An 18,828-nucleotide genomic window follows, 5' to 3' on the forward strand; every position below is an offset into this window, starting at 1 on the left:
CAGCTTGGTGCTGCCTTGGCCCTCCAGAACAAAGCTCTTCAGCTCTGCTTCACGTTCTGCTGTAAACGACAGAGGAAACAGGTATCAGCAGTTTCAGTTTATTGTCACGTGTACCGAGGTACAGTGAAAAGCTTTTGTTGCGTGCTAACTAGTCAGCAGAAAGACAATACATGATTACAATCGATCCATTTGCAATGTACAGAAACATGATAAGGGAATAACGTTTAGTGCAAGGTAAAGCCAGCAAAGTCCGATCAAAGATAGTCTGAGGGTCACCAATGAGGTAGATAGTAGTTCAGGACTGCTCTCCAGTTGTGGTAGGATGGTTCAGTTGCCTGATAACAGCTGGGAAGAAACTGTCCCTGAATCTGGAGGTGTGCGTTTTCACACTTCTGTACCTTTTGCCCGATGGGAGAGGGGAGAAGAGGGAGTGGCTGGGGGTGAGACTGGTCCTTGATGATGCTGCTGGCCTTGCCGAGGCAGCGTGAGGTGTAGATGGAGTCAGTGGAAGGGAGGTTGGTTTGTGTGATGGTCTGGGCTGCGTCCACAGTTAAACTACGATGCTCTCCGTTCACTGTGAAATTCATACAGTGAAACTCAATAGAACTATAATGAGGCAATTACATTGGAGTAATGTTATGCATATAACTGCCATCCCTGCAATAAAGCCTTAGACGTCAGGAGACCAATTCCACCTAAAACATCGCTCACAACAAGGACCATTCTCCGAGGTGAACATTAGCTTGACAGGAGAATGTGTCAGTACATTTGAAACCATTATTTATCTTGACCACGTAATGCATATCTCAGTGAAGTGCATCCGACTGGCTTTAATTATGGAGTTGGAAATAACGGTGCATAACAAAGGGTTGGTAATCGAGTCCAATTTTTTGGAAAGATTCCCAGACTGCAGATGGTGTATAGTTCTGCTACTGGGTCTCCAGTATATAGGCTCATTGATCATTTAGTTTTGTTTAGTTTAGAGGAACGATATGATACAATAGAACTGGATTTATCCCCTGTCTGCCAACAGTCACAAAACACACAAATACAGCGCAGAAACAGGCCATTCGGCCCACCAAGACCGTGCCGACCAGCGATCCCCACACATTAACACTACCCGACATGAGGTACAAATTTGACCTTTATACCGAGCCAATTAGCCTACAAACCTGAAATAGACACAAAAAGCTGGAGTAACTCCGTACAGTTGCGTACAGTTTTGGTCTCCTAATCTGAGGAAGGACATTCTTGCCATAGAGAAAGTACAGAGAAGGTTCACCAGACTGATTCCAGGGATTGCAGGACTTTCATGTGAAGAAAGACTGGATAGACTCGGTTTGTAAGCGCTAAAATTTAGAAGATTGAGGGGGGATCTTATAGAAACTTACAAAATTCGTAAGGGGTTGGACAGGCTAGATGCAGGAAGATTGTTCCCGATGTTGGGGAAGTCCAGAACAAGGGGTCACAGTTCAAGGATAAGGGGGAAATCTTTTAGGACCGAGATGAGAAAAATATTTTTCACACAGAGAGTGGTGAATCTCTGGAATTCTTTGCCACAGAGGGTAGTTGAGGCCAGTTCATTGGCTATATTTAAGAGGGAGTTAGATGTGGCCCTTGTGGCTAAAGGGATCAGGGGGTATGGAGAGAAGGCAGGTACAGGATACTGAGTTGGACGATCAGCCATGATCATATTGAATGGCGATGCAGGCTCGAAGGGCTGAATGGCCTACTCCTGCACCTAATTTCTATGTTTCTAACTCAGCGGGACAGGGAGCATATCTGGAGAGAAGGAATCGGGTTGAGACCCTTCTTCATCTGCAGTCCCTTCTTACACAACATACAAACATGTACGTCTCTGTAGTGTGGGGGCTCCCGGAGAAAACCCACGTGGTCACGGGGAGAACATACAAACTCTGTACAGACAGCACCCATCGTCAGGATCGAACCCGGGTCCTTGGCGCTGTAACACTGCTACTCTACCAGCCGGCCACCTTCCCCGCCTCAGACTGAAGATGTTTCAGGTCGAGATCCTTGTTCTAAGTCGGGGCTCTGAAACGTCACCCATTCCTTCTATCCAGAGATGCTGCCCGTCCTGCTGAGTTTCTCCAGCATTTTAGTTTAGTTTAGAGATACAGCGCGGAAACAGGCCCTTCGGCCCACCCTGTCCGTGCCGTCCAGCGATCCCCGCACACTAACACTATCCTACACACACTGGGGCAATTTTATTTTACATTTACGAAGCCAATTAACCGACAAACCTGCACGTCTTTGAAGTGTGGGAGGAAACCGAAAATCTCGGGCAAAACCCACGCAGGTCACGGGGAGAAGGTACAAACTCCGTACAGACAGCACCCGTAGTCGGGATCGAACCCGGGTCTCCGGAGCTGCATTCGCTGTAAGGCAGCAACTCTACCGCTGCACCACCCTGACCGCCTGTGTCTATCTTCGCTACAATTGGACCGTGGCTGTTCACCTACCTTGTAGACTGAGATTGTCCGCATCAACCAGGTTGTCAAACAGAGGGGTGTAGTCTCCGTAGAATTCAGAGTACCCTCTCATCTCGTCTCCACGCACGGAGCCAACAGAGGAGGAGGAGTGGACGGAGGACTGGGACTGACTCAGTGTGGAACAAGTCACCAGATTGCTCACATTCACTTTCACCGGGCGGGAACTTTCTTTAGGAGGGGTGACCTTGTGGCGCCCATTTCTCTGGTCCGCCTGTGGTGTCTGCATCACATCCTTCCCCAAATCCTTGTCATCTACAGAAACAAGATGGTAGACACATTGTGTTTGCGTTTTCAATAGTCAATAGTCAATTTAATTGTCCTTTGGACCCCTGGAGGTCCAAACGAAATGCCGTTTCTGCAGCCATACATTACACACAAATAGACCCCAGACACAACATAATTTACATTTTACATAAACATCCATCACATTGCTGTGATGGAAGGCCAAAAAAAACTTATCTCTCCACTGCACTCTCCCCCCCCCCCCCCCCCCCCCATGTCAGAGTCAAAGTCAAAGCCCCCGCTGGCGATGGCGATTGTCCCCGCGGCCATTATACTTTTGAGATATGACCAACTCTTCAATTCATACGGAAGCTTTGTAAAGACTCTGATTCCGTCCGCAACTTCAGCGTGAGTTGGCTTGTCGCAACATCTCAGTGGGACCTCAATGAAACTTACCGAATAGTGAAAGGCCTGGATAGAGTGGACATTTCCACGAGCAATAATCAATGTACTAATCAAGAATTTATCCATCTCTGTCATAATAATCTACTTTCCTGGCAAAAACAGGAATGATCTGAATGGTGGCCGATTAGGAAAAAGGGAGATGCAACGAGACCTGGGTGTCATGGTTCACCAGTCATTGAAAGTAGGCATGCAGGTGCAGCAGGCAGTGAAGAAAGCGAATGGTATGTTGGCTTTCATAGCAAAAGGATTTGAGTATAGGAGCAGGGAGGTTCTACAGCAGTTGTACAGGGTCTTGGTGAGACCACACCTGGAGTATTGCGTACAGTTTTGGTCTCCTAATCTGAGGAAGGACATTCTTGCCATAGAGGGAGTACAGAGAAGGTTCACCAGACTGATTCCTGGGATGTCAGGACTTTCATATGAAGAAAGACTGGATAGACTCGGCTTGTACTCGCTAGAATTTAGAGGATTGAGGAGGGATCTTCTAGACACTTACAAAATTCTTAAGGGGTTGGACAGGCTAGATGCAGGAAGATTGTTCCCGATGTTGGGGAAGTCCAGGACAAGGGGTCACAGCTTAAGGATAAGGGGAAATCTTTTAGGACCGAGATGAGAAAAACATTTTTCACACACAGAGTGGCGAATCTGTGGAATTCTCTGCCACAGAAGGTAGTTGAGGCCAGTTCATTGGCTATATTTAAGAGGGAGTTAGATGTGGCCCTTGTGGCTAAAGGGATCAGGGGGTATGGAGAGAAGGCAGGTACAGGATACTGAGTTGAATGGTCAGCCATGATCATATTGAATGGCGGTGCAGGCTCGAAGGGCCGAATGGCCTACTCCTGCACCTATTGTCTATGTTTTCTATGTTTCTATAAAAACATCCATTGACCTGGGCTCCACAGCCGTCTGTGGCAAAGAATTCCACAGATTCACCACCCCCTGACTAAATAAATTCATCCTCACCTTTTTTTAGTTTAGTGATACAGCGCGGAAACAGGCCCTTCGGCCAACCGGGTCCACGCCGACCAGCGATCCCCGCACATTAACAATACCCTACACACACACTAGGGACAATTTGTACACTTACGCCAAGCCAATTAACCTACAAACCTGTACGTCTTTGGAGTGTGGGAGGAAACCGAAGATCTCGGGGAAAACCCACGCAGGACACGGGGAGAACGTGCAAACTCCGTACAGACAGCACCCGTAGTCGGGATCGAACCCGGGTCTCCGGCGCTGCATTCGCTGTAAGGCGGGAACTCTACCGCTGCGCCACCGTGACCATCCTTCTTAAAGGTATGCCCTTTTATTCAGACGCTATAGCCTCTAGTCCTAGACTCTCCCACCAGTGGAAACATCCTCTCCACATCCACTCTATCCAGGCCTTTCACTATTCAGTAAGTTTCAATGAGGTCCCCCCCACAACCTTTTAAACTCCAGTGAGCACAGGCCCAATGCCGTCAAACGCTCATCATATGTTAACCCCACACATTCCCAAGATGATTCTCGAAAACTCTAGTCTCTGGTATCTACCTATGTCGCTGTTCTCCAAGGACTGGTCTTCTTCAGAAACTTTCAAGAAAACCTCCTCCAGTGTTGTGTCCATCAGACCGAAACTCGTCAAATTCAGGTCTTCCAAGTTGAGGTCCAGGGCCTACAATGGGAAAAAATCATCCATGTATACTCAGTCTCACAATTGCTACATTATTTTGTGTAGGAGGGCACTGCAGATGCTGGTTTAATATGGGCTGACACAAAATGCTGGAGTAACTCAGCGGGACAGGCAGCATCTCTGGAGAGAAGGAAAGGGTGAATGGGAATCTACCTCTCCCTCTTAACCCCAATCTCCCCATAACCCCTGACACCCGTACTAATCAAGTACCTGTCTATCTCCGCCTTAAAAATTGACAGCCGTCTGTGGCAATGAATTCCACCCTCTGACTAAAGAAATTCCTCCTCATCTCCTTCGTAACGGTACATCCTTTAATTCTGAGGCTGCGCCCTCTGGTCTTAGACTCTCCCATTAGTGGCAACATCCTCTCCACATCCAAGCGGCACCTCCAAACTAGATATCAATTTTAGATATCAGCTAAATCCAGGGAAAGGTCGATAAAGAAGAAAATTCCTGGTCCAAAAACAGTAGCTGAGGAAAGCTGGTTGAAGGATTATTTGTAAAGGCAAGAGGCTGGTACCTGGAAAAGCCTCTCGAAGCATCCCTTCTTCACAGCTTCCGACGGCAGAATGTACGATATCTCCGTGTTTGTGTCCATCATCAGTATTGTGGACACCACATACTTTTTAATAAACTGAGTCACCTTAGATTCCAAGCAAGCAGAATGCAACGAAGGGCTGCAATCCTGTCCTGAATCTAGAAACACAACGCAAACATATTCAATGCATTTCTATTCTTAATGCAAAGGGCTGATATAACAAAATGTCTAAGAAGGAACTGCAGATGCTGGAGAATCGAAGGTAGACAAAAATGCTGGAGAAACTCAGGGGGTGCAGCAGCATCTATGGAGCGAAGGAAATAGGCAACATTTCGGGCCGAAACCAAAAAACCAAAAATGCTGGAGAAACTCAGCGGGTGCAGCAGCATCTATGGAGCGAAGGAAATAGGCAACATTTCGGGCCGAAACCCTTTGGGTTTCGACCCGAAACGTTACCTATTTCCTTTGGGTTTCGGCCCGAAACATTGCCTATTTCCTTCGCTCCATAGATGCTGCTGCACCCGCTGAGTTTCTACAGCATTTTTGTCTACCAGCTGATATAACAAGCCTGCTTTACAGTAGGTGTTACTTATAATTGACATGCCTACATCTTTTGTATTTTCTTCATTATACTCCATCATTAGGGGCTGCACGGTGGCGCTGGGGCAGAGTTGCTGCCTCACAGCCCCAGAGACCTGGGTTCGATCCCAGCCACGGGTGCTGTCTGTACGGAGTTTGTACGTTCTCTCCCAGTGACTGCGTGGGTTTTCTCGGAGATCTTTGCTTTCCTTCCACACTCCAAAGACGTGCAGGTTTGTAGGCTGCACCCGCTGAGTTTCTCCAGCTTTTTTGTGTACCTTCGATTTTCCAGCATCTGCAGTTCCTCCTTAAACAATTGGAAAAGCATTCCTTGTATGTAGGATAGTGCTAGTGCTTGTTCCCGATGTTGGGGAAGTCCAGAACAAGGGGTCACAGTTTAAGGATAAGGGGGAAATCTTTTAGGACCGAGATTTGGTCTCCAAATCTGAGGAAGGACATTATTGCCATAGAGGGAGTGCAGAGAAGGTTCACCAGACTGATTCCTGGGATGTCAGGACTGTCTTATGAAGAAAGACTGGATAGATTTGGTTTATACTCTCTAGAATTTAGGAGATTGAGGGGGGATCTTATAGAAACTTACAAAATTCTTAAGGGGTTGGACAGGCTAGATGCAGGAAGATTGCTCCCGATGTTGGGGAAGTCCAGAACAAAGGGTCACAATTTAAGGATAAGGGGGAAATCTTTTAGGACCGAGATGAGAAAAACATTTTTTACACAGAGAGTGGTGAATCTCTGGAATTCTCTGCCTCAGAAGGTAGTTGAGGCCAGTTCATTGGCTATATTTAAGAGGGAGTTAGATGTGGCCCTTCGGGGGTATGGAGAGAAGGCAGGTACAGGATACCGAGTTGGATGATCAGCCATGATCATATTGAATGGCGGTGCAGGCTCGAAGGGCCGAATGGCCTACTCCTGCACCTATTTTCTATGTTTCTATGTACGGGTGATCACTGGTCAACATGGACTCGGTGGGCCGAAGGGCCTGTTTGCACGCTGTATCTCTGGAGTTGAGTAGAGCAAACCTTCCCTCCCCCCACTCCCCTCACCTTAAACTTAGGTCCTCTGGTTCTCGATTCCCCTACTCTGGTCAAAAGAAGAACCAACAGTGTAGATAGACACAAAAAAATGGAGTAACTCAGCGGGGATGATCAGCCAGGATCTCATTGAATGGCGGTGCTGGCTCGAAGGGCCGAATGGCCAACTCCTGCACCTATTGGCTATTGTCTATTGGATCAGACACTATCTCTGGGGAAAAGGAATAGATTGAGACCCTTCTACTGCCGGACTCATGAAGAATTGTGCTACAAACCTGAGTTAGTTTGTGAGTCATGCTGTTTCTTCACCACAGTCAACTTGTAGCCGTCCCCGTAGGTGCTTTTGAGAAACAGCGGCGACCCGCAACACTTCAACTTCCCGTGCGAAATGATCGCGATACGGTCTCCAAGCAGATCGGCCTCGTCCATGTAATGTGTGGACAGGAGAATTGTCCGACCTGCAATTGTTGCACAAAAGATTTATATCAGCTGTTGAAAATCAAAAAAATCAAATTCTATTGAGAAAGGTTGTTGCCGACTCAAATCACATTGTTAGTTTTCATTCATCTTAGCCGGAGAGTGAAAGGCCTGGAGATAGGGTGGATGTGGAGAGGATGTTTCCACTAGTGGGAGAGTCTAGGACCAGAGGGCACAGCCTCAGAATTAAAGGACGTTCCTTTAGGAAGCAGGTGAGGAGGAATGACTTTAGCCAGAGGGTGGTGAATCTGTGGAATTCATTGCCACAGACGGCTATTGGGGCCATCAATTAGTATTTCTAAAGCAGATTCTTGATTAGTACGGGTGTCAAAGGTTATGGGGAGATGGCAGGAGAATGGGGTTCGGAGGGAGAGATAGATCAGCCATGTAGAATCGATGTAGAATTAGTGACCTCATTCTGCTCCTATGACTGTAATGAACTTTTTAGTTTAGTTTAGTTTGCCACTAAACCAGCGCTAACCAGTCAGCGGAAAGATTATACATGATTATAACCAAACCATCCACAGTGTACAAACACATTTCAAAGGGAATAATGTTTAGTGCAAGGTAAAGTCTAGTAAAGTCAAATTAAAGATAGTCTAAGGGTTTCCAAAGAGGTGGACAGTAGTTCAGGACCGCTCTCTGGGTGTGGTAGGATGGTTCAGTTGCCTGATAACAGCTGGGAAGAAACTGTCCCTGAATCTGGAGGTGTGCGTTTTCACACTTCTGTTAATGATTGGGGATGAATGGTGGTGCTGGCTTGAAGGGCCGAACGGCCTACTCCTGCACCTATTGTCTATTGTATCTCTTGCCTGATGGGAGAGGGGAGAAGAGGGAATGGCTGGGATGAGACTCCCTCTTATTCACTCAAACTTATTAACAACCCCACTGACACTTGGGGAAAAATAAATACCAGCCACAAATAATTGCCATGGGCCAAAACATGAAGGTGTCTACTATCTTGAGTGTGAAGCAGCATCTGTAGTTCCTTCCAAATCCATTGACGTCACCTTGTTTGTATTTCAGGATCAGGTCCCAGATGGCTCGCCGTGCATATGGGTCAACTCCTGCTGTTGGTTCATCAAGAATGATGGCCTTGGATCCTCCAACAAAGGCAATGGCCACAGATAGTTTCCTCTTCATTCCTCCCGACAATGTCTGTACCAGGAAGTGCCTCTTGTTGGACAACTCCAAGTCTTCAATCATTCTAAACACAAACACAATCACCCATAAAGTACCAAACCACAGGATTCCCGAAGTCTACAAACACACACACACACACACACATCTACTTTTTTTAGTTTGTGACGTGCAAACACAAAGATCGCACGGAGTCTGAAGAAGGGCAAGACAAAGTGTGGAGGAAAGAACTGCAGATGCTGGTTTAAACCCAAGGTAGACACAAAGTGCTGGAGTAACTCAGCGGGACAGGCAGCATTTCTGGAGTGAAGGAATGGGCGACGTTTTTCGGGTCGAGACCCTTCTTCAGACTGATGACAGGGGAGTGGGCGGGACAGAGATAGAATGGAGTCAGAGACAGTAAGGATGGTGGGAGAACTGGGAAGGGGAGGGGAATGAGAGAGAGGGAAAGCGAGGGGTTATCTGAAGTTAGAGAAGTCAATGTTCATACCGCTGGGGTGTAAGCTGCCCAAGCGAAATAGGAGATGCTGTCCCTCCAATTTGCTCTGGGCCTCACCCTGACAGTGGAGGAGGCCCAGGACAGAAAGGTCAGTGTGGGGATGGGAGAGGTATTAACGTGTGGAGCAATCGGGAGTATAGGTAGGTTCAGGCAGACTGAACAAGGCAAAGTCAGGATCGAACTGTGCCGCCCCTGATCAACTTATCACCTGCCAGGCGTTGCCCTGCCCTTCCTCTCTTCCAGCTTCCTTTCCAACCCTCTCTCCCCTCTACAATCAGTCTGAAGAAGGATCCCGACCCAAAACGTCACCTATCCATGTTCTCCACAGATGCTGCCTGACCCGCTGAGTTACTCCAGCACTCTGTGAAACGTCACCTATCCATGTTCACCACAGATGCTGCCTGACCCGCTGAGTTACTCCAGCACTCTGTGAAACGTCACCTATCCATGTTCTCCACAGATGCTGCCTGACCTGTGGACTGACTCCAGCCCTTTGTGTTTAAGAAAGAACAGCAGATACTGGAAAAAATCGAATGCATGAAAACCAGCGGTAGGAACATTGACTTCGTCAATTTCAGGTAGTCCCTGCTTTCTCCCTCTTTCCCCTCCCCTTCCCAGCTCTCCCATAGCCCGCTTTGGGATGAGACCCTTCCAGAAACTCAGCGGGTGAGGCAACATCTATGAAGCGAAGGAATAGGTGACGTTTCGGGATGAGACCCTTCCGGAAACTCAGCGGGTGAGGCAACATCTATGGAGCGAAGGAATAGGTGACGTTTCGGGATGAGACCCTTCCAGAAACTCAGCGGGTGAGGCAGCATCTATGGAGCGAAGGAATAGGTGACGTTCTGGGATGAGAACCTTCCGGAAGCTCAGCGGGTGAGGCAGCATCTATGGAGCGAAGGAATAGGTGACGTTTCGGGTCGAGACCCTTCCAGAAACTCAGCGGGTGAGGCAGCATCTATGGAGCGAAGGAATAGGTGACGTTCTGGGATGAGAACCTTCCGGAAGCTCAGCGGGTGAGGCAGCATCTATGGAGCGAAGGAATAGGTGACGTTTCGGGTCGAGACCCTTTCGGGTCTCGACCCGGAACGTCACCTATTCCTTCGCTCCATAGATGCTGCCTCACCCGCTGAGATCCTCCAGCATTTTTGTCCACCAGCACTTTGTGTCTTTCTATTTGTGGACCAGCACCTGCAGTTCCTTCGTTTCATTCCCCCAATCGCGTTAGTTAACAATGAAGCGTACTTATCCATTTCTTTTCGAATCTCATCCTCCGCCATCCCCTTGAGGCGGGAGTAAAACCACAGGTGCTCCTCCACCGTCAGCTTGTCAAACAGCACATTGTGCTGCGGGCACATGCCCAGGTTCTTCCTGATTTCATCCATCTCTGTCCGGATGTCGTGCCCATAGATCGTGGCCGAACCCGCCGAGGGTGGGAACAATCCCGTCAGAATGGACCTGGAACATCAACATGAAAATGACCCATCATGGAACGGAGTGCTTCACTTCATTGTCACATGCTGCAAGGCACAGTGATATTATTTGCTCGCATGCCCAAGGTATGCAAATAGACGCCACATAAAGGGCGACGATAAAGTTACAGCATACCTCCATGTTGTCACCACTAGGGGCGCTGCCCTGGCAGCAGCCTTTACCTACAGCCTGTCTGTCATTTCCATCTTTTTTATTATTTTTAGTTAGTCCAAAGTCTGTTTTAGGGGGAAACTTTTACTTTTCTATGTGGGGGAGGGGGGCAGGGTAAGGGGGAAACCGTCTCCCAGTCTCTTCCTGGCGGGGACGCGACTATTTCTCCGAGTTGCGTCCTCGCCCCCCACCTCGCGGCCTACCAGCTGGATCGGAGCGGCCTTTCCTGCCGGGGACCGGGATCCGGACCAGGGCTGCTACAGCGGCGGCGCAGCGCTGGAGTCACCACGGAGCGGGCGATACCTGAGTCCTGGGGCGCCTTGTAGAGAGTCTACAGCAGCAGTCTCTACCCGGCGCGGCCTGCGGACTTTGGAAGCCGACAACTCCGGTAGGAGGGGGCCGACTCTAGTGTCCACGCCGCTGAGGACGTCCCGCAGCCCCGACGTCGGACTGGTATCATCCCGGCGAGCGGTCCTGGACATCGGGCCGCCCGTAGCTGCAACTGCAGAGGGCTTGGGGAGACCCTGACCACGGGGAACAGTGGAGGAAGAAGACTGACTTTGGTGCCTTTCCACACAGTGGGAGACTGATTCTGCTGTGTGGGGATGTTTTATGTTGAATTCTATAATGTGTTGAGTCCTGTTTATTTTTATTGTATGGCTGTATGGGAATTCATTTCACTGTGCCATCTGGCACATGTGACAATTAAATTTATCTTGTATCTTGTTGGGTCCTCCTTTGTTGTTCCCCTCCCCCCCCCCCTCACGGTGGTGCCCCCGGCCCTTCACCGATCGCCGTCCGAGGCTCCACCGCCACCACCGAGACTCACCGGCCCGACCAGGCTTCGCCGCCCGGTTTCTCCACGGCCTCCTGGGAGTCGGAATGTGGCATGTCCCGATCCCAGTCCGGAATGTCGGCAATGCACGCTCAGCTTTACACATCTGACTTGGATGTGGAGAGGATGTTTCTCTCTAGTAGTGCCAGAGTCTAGGACCAGAAGCCTTAGGCTCAGTATTAAAGGACTTTCTTTTAGAAAGGAGGTGACAAGGAGGAATTTTACTCAGAGTGTGGTGAATCTGTGGAATTCATTGCCGTAGACGGCTGTGGAGGCCAAGTCAGTGGATATTTTTAAAGCGGAGATGGATAGATTCTTGATTAGTCCGGGTACCAGTGGTTATGGGGAGAAGGCAGGAGAATGGGGTTAGGAGGGAGAGATAGATCAGCCATGATTGAATGGCGGAGTAGGCTTGATGGGCCGAATGGCCTAATTCTGCTCCGATCACTTATGAAGTTGAAATTGTCCAAGCCGCTCCATGTGTCAATTAATTTATTTTGGCCTAATCTTGATTTTATTTGGCATGACGCTGCCAGTGATTGTCGGAGCAGGTTCTGCCATGTTTTGCTAACCTTGTACACAATACAAAGGTGAAAAGCTTCGTGGCTGGAGACTTACATGGTGGTGGTTTTCCCCGCACCATTGTGGCCCAGGAATGACACCACCTGGTTCTCATGCAAGTTGAGGCTGAGCTTGTTCAGAGCCAGTTTCTTCCCAGTCTTGTAGACCTTGGTCAGCTTGTCAATGCACACCACCAAAGGCAAATGGCTCGGTTCCTCCTCTATCCCCCGAGTCTCTTCTGTTAGGAGATAGGACAGTAAATCACCAATGAGCAGGTACAACATGATAGAAACATAGAAAATAGGTGCAGGAGGAGGCCATTCGGCCCTTCGAGCCAGCACCACCATTCATTGTGATCATGGCTGATCGTCCCCAATCAATAACCCGTGCCTGTCTTCTCCCCATATCCCTTGACTCCACTAGCCCATAGAGCTCTATCTAACTCTCTCTTAAATCCATCCAGTGACTTGGCCTCAACTGCCCTCTGTGGCAGGGAATTCCAAAAAATTCACTCTAGGTGAAAAAGTTTTTTCTCACCTCAGTCTTAAATGACCTCCCCTTTCTTCTAAGACTGTGGCCCCTGGTTCTGGACTCGCCCAACATTGGGAACATTTTTCCTGCATCCAGCTTGTCCAGTCCTTTTATAATTTTATATCTTTCTATAAGATCCCCCCTAATCCTAAACTCCAGTGAATACAAGCCTAGTCTTTTCAATTTTTCGTCATATGACAGTCCCGCCCCATCCCCGGGATCAATCTCGTGAACCTACGCTGCACTGCCTCAATCACAAGGATGTCCTTCCTCAAATTAGGAGACCAAAACTGTGCACAATACTCCAGATGTGGTCTCACCAGAGCCCTGTACAACCGCAGAACTGATGAAGTCTACAAGGTGAAGAGTAGCGGCCCCAGCACAGAACTCTGCTAGTCACTGGCACGCAACTGTTCCGACGAATGCAATCAACCCGACATGCATAATCAAATAAGATCAAAAAGAACAAGTTGTCCTACGAAGGGACACAAAAATGCTGGAGAAACTCAGCGGGTGCAGCAACATCTATGGAGCGAAGGAAATAGGCAACGTTTCGGGCCGAAACTTTCGGTTTCGGCCCGAAACGTTGCCTATTTCCTACGCTCCAATCAATCAATCAATACGGTTTATTTGTCACATTGCACAAAAAATTGCAAGTGAAAAGATATGTCATAGAAACATAGAAACATAGAAATTAGGTGCAGGAGTAGGCCATTCGGCCCTTCGAGCCTGCACCGCCATTCAATATGATCATGGCTGATCATCCAACTCAGTATCCCGAACCTGCCTTCTCTCCATACCCCCTGATCCCCTTAGCCACAAGGGCCACATCTAACTCCCTCTTAAATATAGCCAATGAACTGGCCTCAACTACCCTCTGTGGCAGAGAGTTCCAGAGATTCACCACTCTCTGTGTGAAAAAAAGTTCTTCTCATCTCGGTTTTAAAGGATTTCCCCCTTATCCTTAAGCTGTGACCCCTTGTCCTGGACTTCCCCAACATCGGGAGCAATCTTCCTGTATCTAGCCTGTCCAACCCCTTAAGAATTTTGTAAGTTTCTATAAGATCCCCTCTCAATCTCCTAAATTCTAGAGAGTGTAAACCAAGTCTATCCAGTCTTTCTTCATAAGACAGTCCTGACATCCCAGGAATCAGTCTGGTGAACCGTCTCTGCACTCCCTCTATGGCAATAATGTCCTTCCTCAGATTTGGAGACCAGCGCGATACAATGCTAAAGAGCACATACAAAAACACAATAAAATTTTAACATAAACATCCACCACAGCATTCATCACTGTGGTGGAAGGCACACAATTTGGCCAGTCCTCCTCCATTTTCCCCCGTGGTCGGGACCTCAACCCTCCGCGGCAGTCGCTGCGGGCGTCCAGATGGTAAGGACAAGGTACATAGATGCTGCTGCACCCGCCGAGTTTCTCCAGCATTTTTGTCTGCCTTCGATTTACCAGCATCTGCACAGTTCCTTCTTAAGCAAGTTGTCCTGCAAATTTAGGCTGTGCACGCCACACGCAAGAAAATGAGCCAGAGAGAGCCCCCTCAATTGCCATTCTTTGTCTACTGCCATCCAGCCAAGCTGCTATCCGTGCTAGCATCTGCCCTTTGATACCGTGGGCTATCATCTTCTTCAGCAGATGTCCAAACTCTGCTCCTATGTAATTATGAACAAGGAATGATACTCGTTCCAAGATACCATCCAAGGATGGTCATGCAATTAATTTAATGATTAAGTTCCAACCAAGTCTCTTATGAATGGCCATGTCGACCAGTATAATCTACAAAGACAACCATTACACGATAAAATAAATCACCAACAAAGTTTATGATTAAATAGCAGATTCAGAAAAATATGAGCAGATTATACATTCATATGTTATTGAGGCAGAATTTGGCTCAATTTGGCCCAATGTGTCTACTCCGCCATTCAATCATGGCTGATCTATCTTTCACTCTCGATCCCATTCTTCTGCCTTCTCCCGTAACATAGAAACATAGAAACATAGAAAATAGGTGCAGGAGTAGGCCATTCGGCCCTTCGAGCCAGCACCGCCATTCAATGTGATCATGGCTGATCATCCAACTCAGTATCCTGTTCCTGCCTTCTCTCCATACCCCCTGATCCTTTTAGCCACAAGGGCCACATCTAACCCCCTCTTAAATATAGCCAATGAACTGGCCTCAACTACCTTCTGTGGCAGAGAATTCCAGAGATTCACCACTCTCTGTGTGAAAAAAGTTTTCCTCATCTCGGTCCTAAAAGATTTTCCCCCTTATCCTTAAACTGTGACCCCTTGTTCTGGACTTTCCCAACATCGGGAACAATCTTCCTGCAGCTAGCCTGTCCAACCCCTTAAGAATTTTGTATGTTTCTATAAGATCCCCCCTTAATCTTCTAAATTCTAGCGAGTATAAGCCAAGTCTATCCAGTCTTTCTTCATATGAAAGTCCTGACATCCCAGGAATCAGTCTGGTGAACCTTCTCTGTACTCCCTCTATGGCAAACATGTCCCAGCTACACTAGTCCCACCTGCCTGTAAGAAACTATAAGAAACTTCTATAAGAAACTTCTATAAGTAACCTTTGACACCCCCAATAATCAAGAATCCACCCATCTCCGCTTTAATAAATACCCAATCATTTGGTCTCCACAATGAATCCCACAGACTCACCACCCTCTGACTAAAGAAATTCCTCCATAAAATCTAATAAGATATGTTCTAGGAGCAGAATTAGGCCATTCGGCCCATCAAGTCTCCTCCGCTATTCAGTCAAGGCTGATCTATCTTTCCATCTCAATCCTTCTTTTCCCAGAAGCCTCCCCCCCCCCCCCCCCGGTTATAAACTTGTATAGAACTTCAAACAACCGGTTATTAAGTCCACAGTGAGATATAGTGCAGAAACAGACCCTTCAGCCCATCATGTCGGTACCGACCGTCTCCCACTAATTCACACAGATCTGGCATTAATCCCATTTTTATCCTCTTCACATTCGCATCAACCTCCCAGATTCTACCACACTAGGGACGATTTACAGCAGCCTATCAGCCTACAGACCAACACGCGTTTAGGAAACTGGAGGTAACTGGAGCACTTGGAGGAAACACATGCGGTTACAGTGAGAACCTGCAAACTCCACATAGACAGTACATGAGGTGGGGCTTGAACTCAGGTCGCTGGTGCTGTGAGGCAACAGCTTGAAGTGTATTTAGAACTTTCAATGAGGCAATTATCTTACACTTGCCTCGATTCTGTCACTCCTCCCAAGGTTTTCTTTACCTTGACCAGTGTAGCTGGGACATGTTGGCCAGTGTGGGCCAGTGTGGGCCAGTGTTGGCCAGTGCGGGTCAGTGTGGGCCAGTGTGGGCCAGTGTGGGCCAGTGTTGGCCAGTGCGGGTCAGTGTGGGCCAGTGTGGGCCAGTGTGGGCCAGTGTGAACCAGTGTGGGCCAGTGTGGGCCAGGGGGGGCCAGGGTGGGCCAGTGCGGGCCAGTGTGGGCCAGTGCGGGCCAGTGTGGGCCAGTGCGGGCCAGTGCGGGCCAGTGCGGGCCAGTGCGGGCCAGTGCGGGCCAGTGCGGGCCAGTGCGGGCCAGTGCGGGCCAGTGCGGGCCAGTGCGGGCCAGTGCGGGCCAGTGTGGGCCAGTGTGGGCCAGTGTTGGCCAATGTGGGCCAGTGTTTCCACACTGTATCACTCTAGGACTCTAGGACATCCTCCACACTACATCAGATATGTACGTTCTCACGCTGTGAGCAGCCCAACACACTGTAACAGTGAAGCACTTTAACAAACAGAGATGGTGGTGTTACCGAGTCTCCTGCTCTCCATGGCACAGGCTTGGTCATCCTCCATAATGCTGAGCCTGCTGCTCTTCGCCCAAGGCCAACTCCATTCCCACGTCTCAATCCGCCCATTCCCCAACCAGTAGGACTTCTGGAAAGGGAAGTACCATGGTCTGGGAAGCCCATACATCCCTGGGTAGAAAGGAAGGAACAGAGAGATACGTTACACGTTACAGCCCTGTCCCACGGTGCAAGTTCATTCAGAGGGTAGTTGAGGCCAGGTCATTGGCTATATTTAAGAGGGAGTTAGATGTGGCCCTTGTGGCTAAAGGGATCAGGGGGTATGGAGAGAAGGCAGGTACAGGGTACTGAGTTGGATGATCAGCCATGATCATATTGAATGGCGGTGCAGGCTCGAAGGGCCGAATGGCCTACTCCTGCACCTATTTTCTATGTTTCTATGTAAGAGCTCTCCCGAGTCAAAAATCAAACTCGTGGTAAGCACGGAGAATGAACGTAGCGGGTACGTCAGAGCTCGGGGACGTCTCTTAGCGGCTCGTAACGCTAAAGGCAGATACTCGAGAAGACTCGCTAACAGCAGGTAAGCTCGGTAAGACTGGTGAAGATTTTTCAACATGTTGAAAAATGTCCACGAGAGCCCCGAGTACCGACGAGCGGCCATTACCGTAAATCTCCGAGTTCGAATCAGGGCAAACTCGGGAGAGCTCTTGGAATGAACTCGTACCGTGGGACAGGGCTATAAACTAAACTGAATGTCATACTGAAGATAGACACATAGTGCTGGACTAACTCAATGGGGATAGGTGATGTTTTAGGTTGGAAACCTGACTATTTTCTAAATGGGGAGAGAATCGAGAAATCAGAGGTGCAAAGAGACTGGGGAATGCTGGTGCAGGATTCTCTAAAAGTTAAGCTGCAAGCCGAATTGCTAGTAAAGAAAGCAAACTCAATGCTTGCATTTATTTCAAGAGGGCTTGTGTACAAAAACAGTGATGTAATACTGAGGCTCTATAAGGCGCTGGTCAGACTGCGTTTGGAATATTGTGAACAATTTTGGGAACCGTATCTGAGGAAGGATGTGCCGGCTCTGGAGAGGGTCCAGAGGAGGTTTACAAGAATGATCCCAGGAATGAGCAGATTAACCTAATATGAGCGTTTGTCGGCACTGGGCCTGTACTCGCTGGAGTTTAGAAGAATGAGGGGGGAACCTCATTGAAACGTACAAAATGGTGAAAGGCTTGGATAGAGTGGATGTGGAGAGGATGTTTCCACTAGTGGGAGAGCCCAGGACAAGAGGCCACAGCCTCAGAATTAAAGGATGTTCCTTTAGGAAGGAGATGAGGAGGAATGTCTTTAGTCAGAGGGTGGTGAATCTGTGGAATTCTTTGTTACGGAAGGTTGTGGAGGCCAAGTCAGTGGATATTTATGTCAGAGATAGATAGATTCTTGATTAGTACGGGTATTAGGACAGAGAGAGAAAGGAGTGTTGTTTCTTAATGGAAAGAGTGAAGTGCCAGAGGAGGTATCACCTGGATGTACAGCCTCGATGTACCATGTCAGCACTCCGTAGACTGTAGCATCTACAATCAACATGACCATGGACAGAAGCAGGTTGAAGTCATCTCCTTCCACCGGTGACTGGTTGAGGGTGTGCCACTGAATGCCAACTCCCGATACCTCATACAGAGCAAAGTACTTGGAGCCAAGGCCGAACGCAGTCGTGGACATGAGTGACTGGAAGTGAAAGAGACAACATTAGTGCTCATCATGTTCATATGCGATAGGAGCAGAATTAGGCCATTCGGCCCACTCCGCCATTCAATCACAGCTGATCTATCTCTCCCTTGCAAACCCCATTCTCCTGCCTTCCCCCCCATAACCCCTGACACCCGTATTATCAATCGCCACCTTAAAAATATCGATTAACTTGGCCTCTTGGGGCAATGAATTCTGCAGATTCACTACCCTCTGACCAAATACATTCATAGAAACATAGAAACATAGAAATTAGGTGCAGGAGTAGGCCATTCGGCCCTTCGAGCCTGCACCGTCATTCAATATGATCATGGCTGATCATCCAACTCAGTATCCCGTACCTGCCTTCTCCCCATACCCCCTGATCCCCTTAGCCACAAGGGCCACATCTAACTCCCTCTTAAATATAGCCAATGAACTGGCCTCAACTACCCTCTGTGGCAGAGAGTTCCAGAGATTCACCACTCTCTGTGTGAAAAAAAGTTCTTCTCATCTCGGTTTTAAAGGATTTCCCCTTTATCCTTAAGCTGTGACCCCT

At 48.5% G+C, this 18,828-nt stretch overlaps 1 protein-coding gene across 2 annotated transcripts in view; it reads right to left on the reverse strand.

The window, feature by feature from the left end:
• Positions 1 to 18,828, reverse strand: part of abca2 (ATP-binding cassette, sub-family A (ABC1), member 2) — a 327,339-nt gene that overhangs the window by 176,210 nt on the left and 132,301 nt on the right. For both annotated transcript variants that reach the window (XR_008725992.1, XM_055660339.1), the window contains exons 19-28: positions 18,065 to 18,269; positions 16,542 to 16,706; positions 12,252 to 12,432; positions 10,400 to 10,612; positions 8,526 to 8,722; positions 7,314 to 7,496; positions 5,390 to 5,565; positions 4,731 to 4,851; positions 2,481 to 2,762; positions 1 to 59 (exon numbers count right to left, since the gene is read on the reverse strand). The exon at positions 1 to 59 is cut by the window's left edge and continues 157 nt beyond it. Coding sequence is in view for 1 of the 2 variants with exons in the window: in XM_055660339.1 (XP_055516314.1) it covers positions 1 to 59; positions 2,481 to 2,762; positions 4,731 to 4,851; positions 5,390 to 5,565; positions 7,314 to 7,496; positions 8,526 to 8,722; positions 10,400 to 10,612; positions 12,252 to 12,432; positions 16,542 to 16,706; positions 18,065 to 18,269 (1,782 nt within the window). In the remaining variant the exon portion in view is untranslated. The remainder of the gene's footprint in view (positions 60 to 2,480; positions 2,763 to 4,730; positions 4,852 to 5,389; positions 5,566 to 7,313; positions 7,497 to 8,525; positions 8,723 to 10,399; positions 10,613 to 12,251; positions 12,433 to 16,541; positions 16,707 to 18,064; positions 18,270 to 18,828) is intronic.

This window comes from Leucoraja erinacea, chromosome 31, assembly GCF_028641065.1.
Source record: "Leucoraja erinacea ecotype New England chromosome 31, Leri_hhj_1, whole genome shotgun sequence".
Taxonomy (NCBI): Eukaryota; Metazoa; Chordata; class Chondrichthyes; order Rajiformes; family Rajidae; genus Leucoraja; species Leucoraja erinaceus.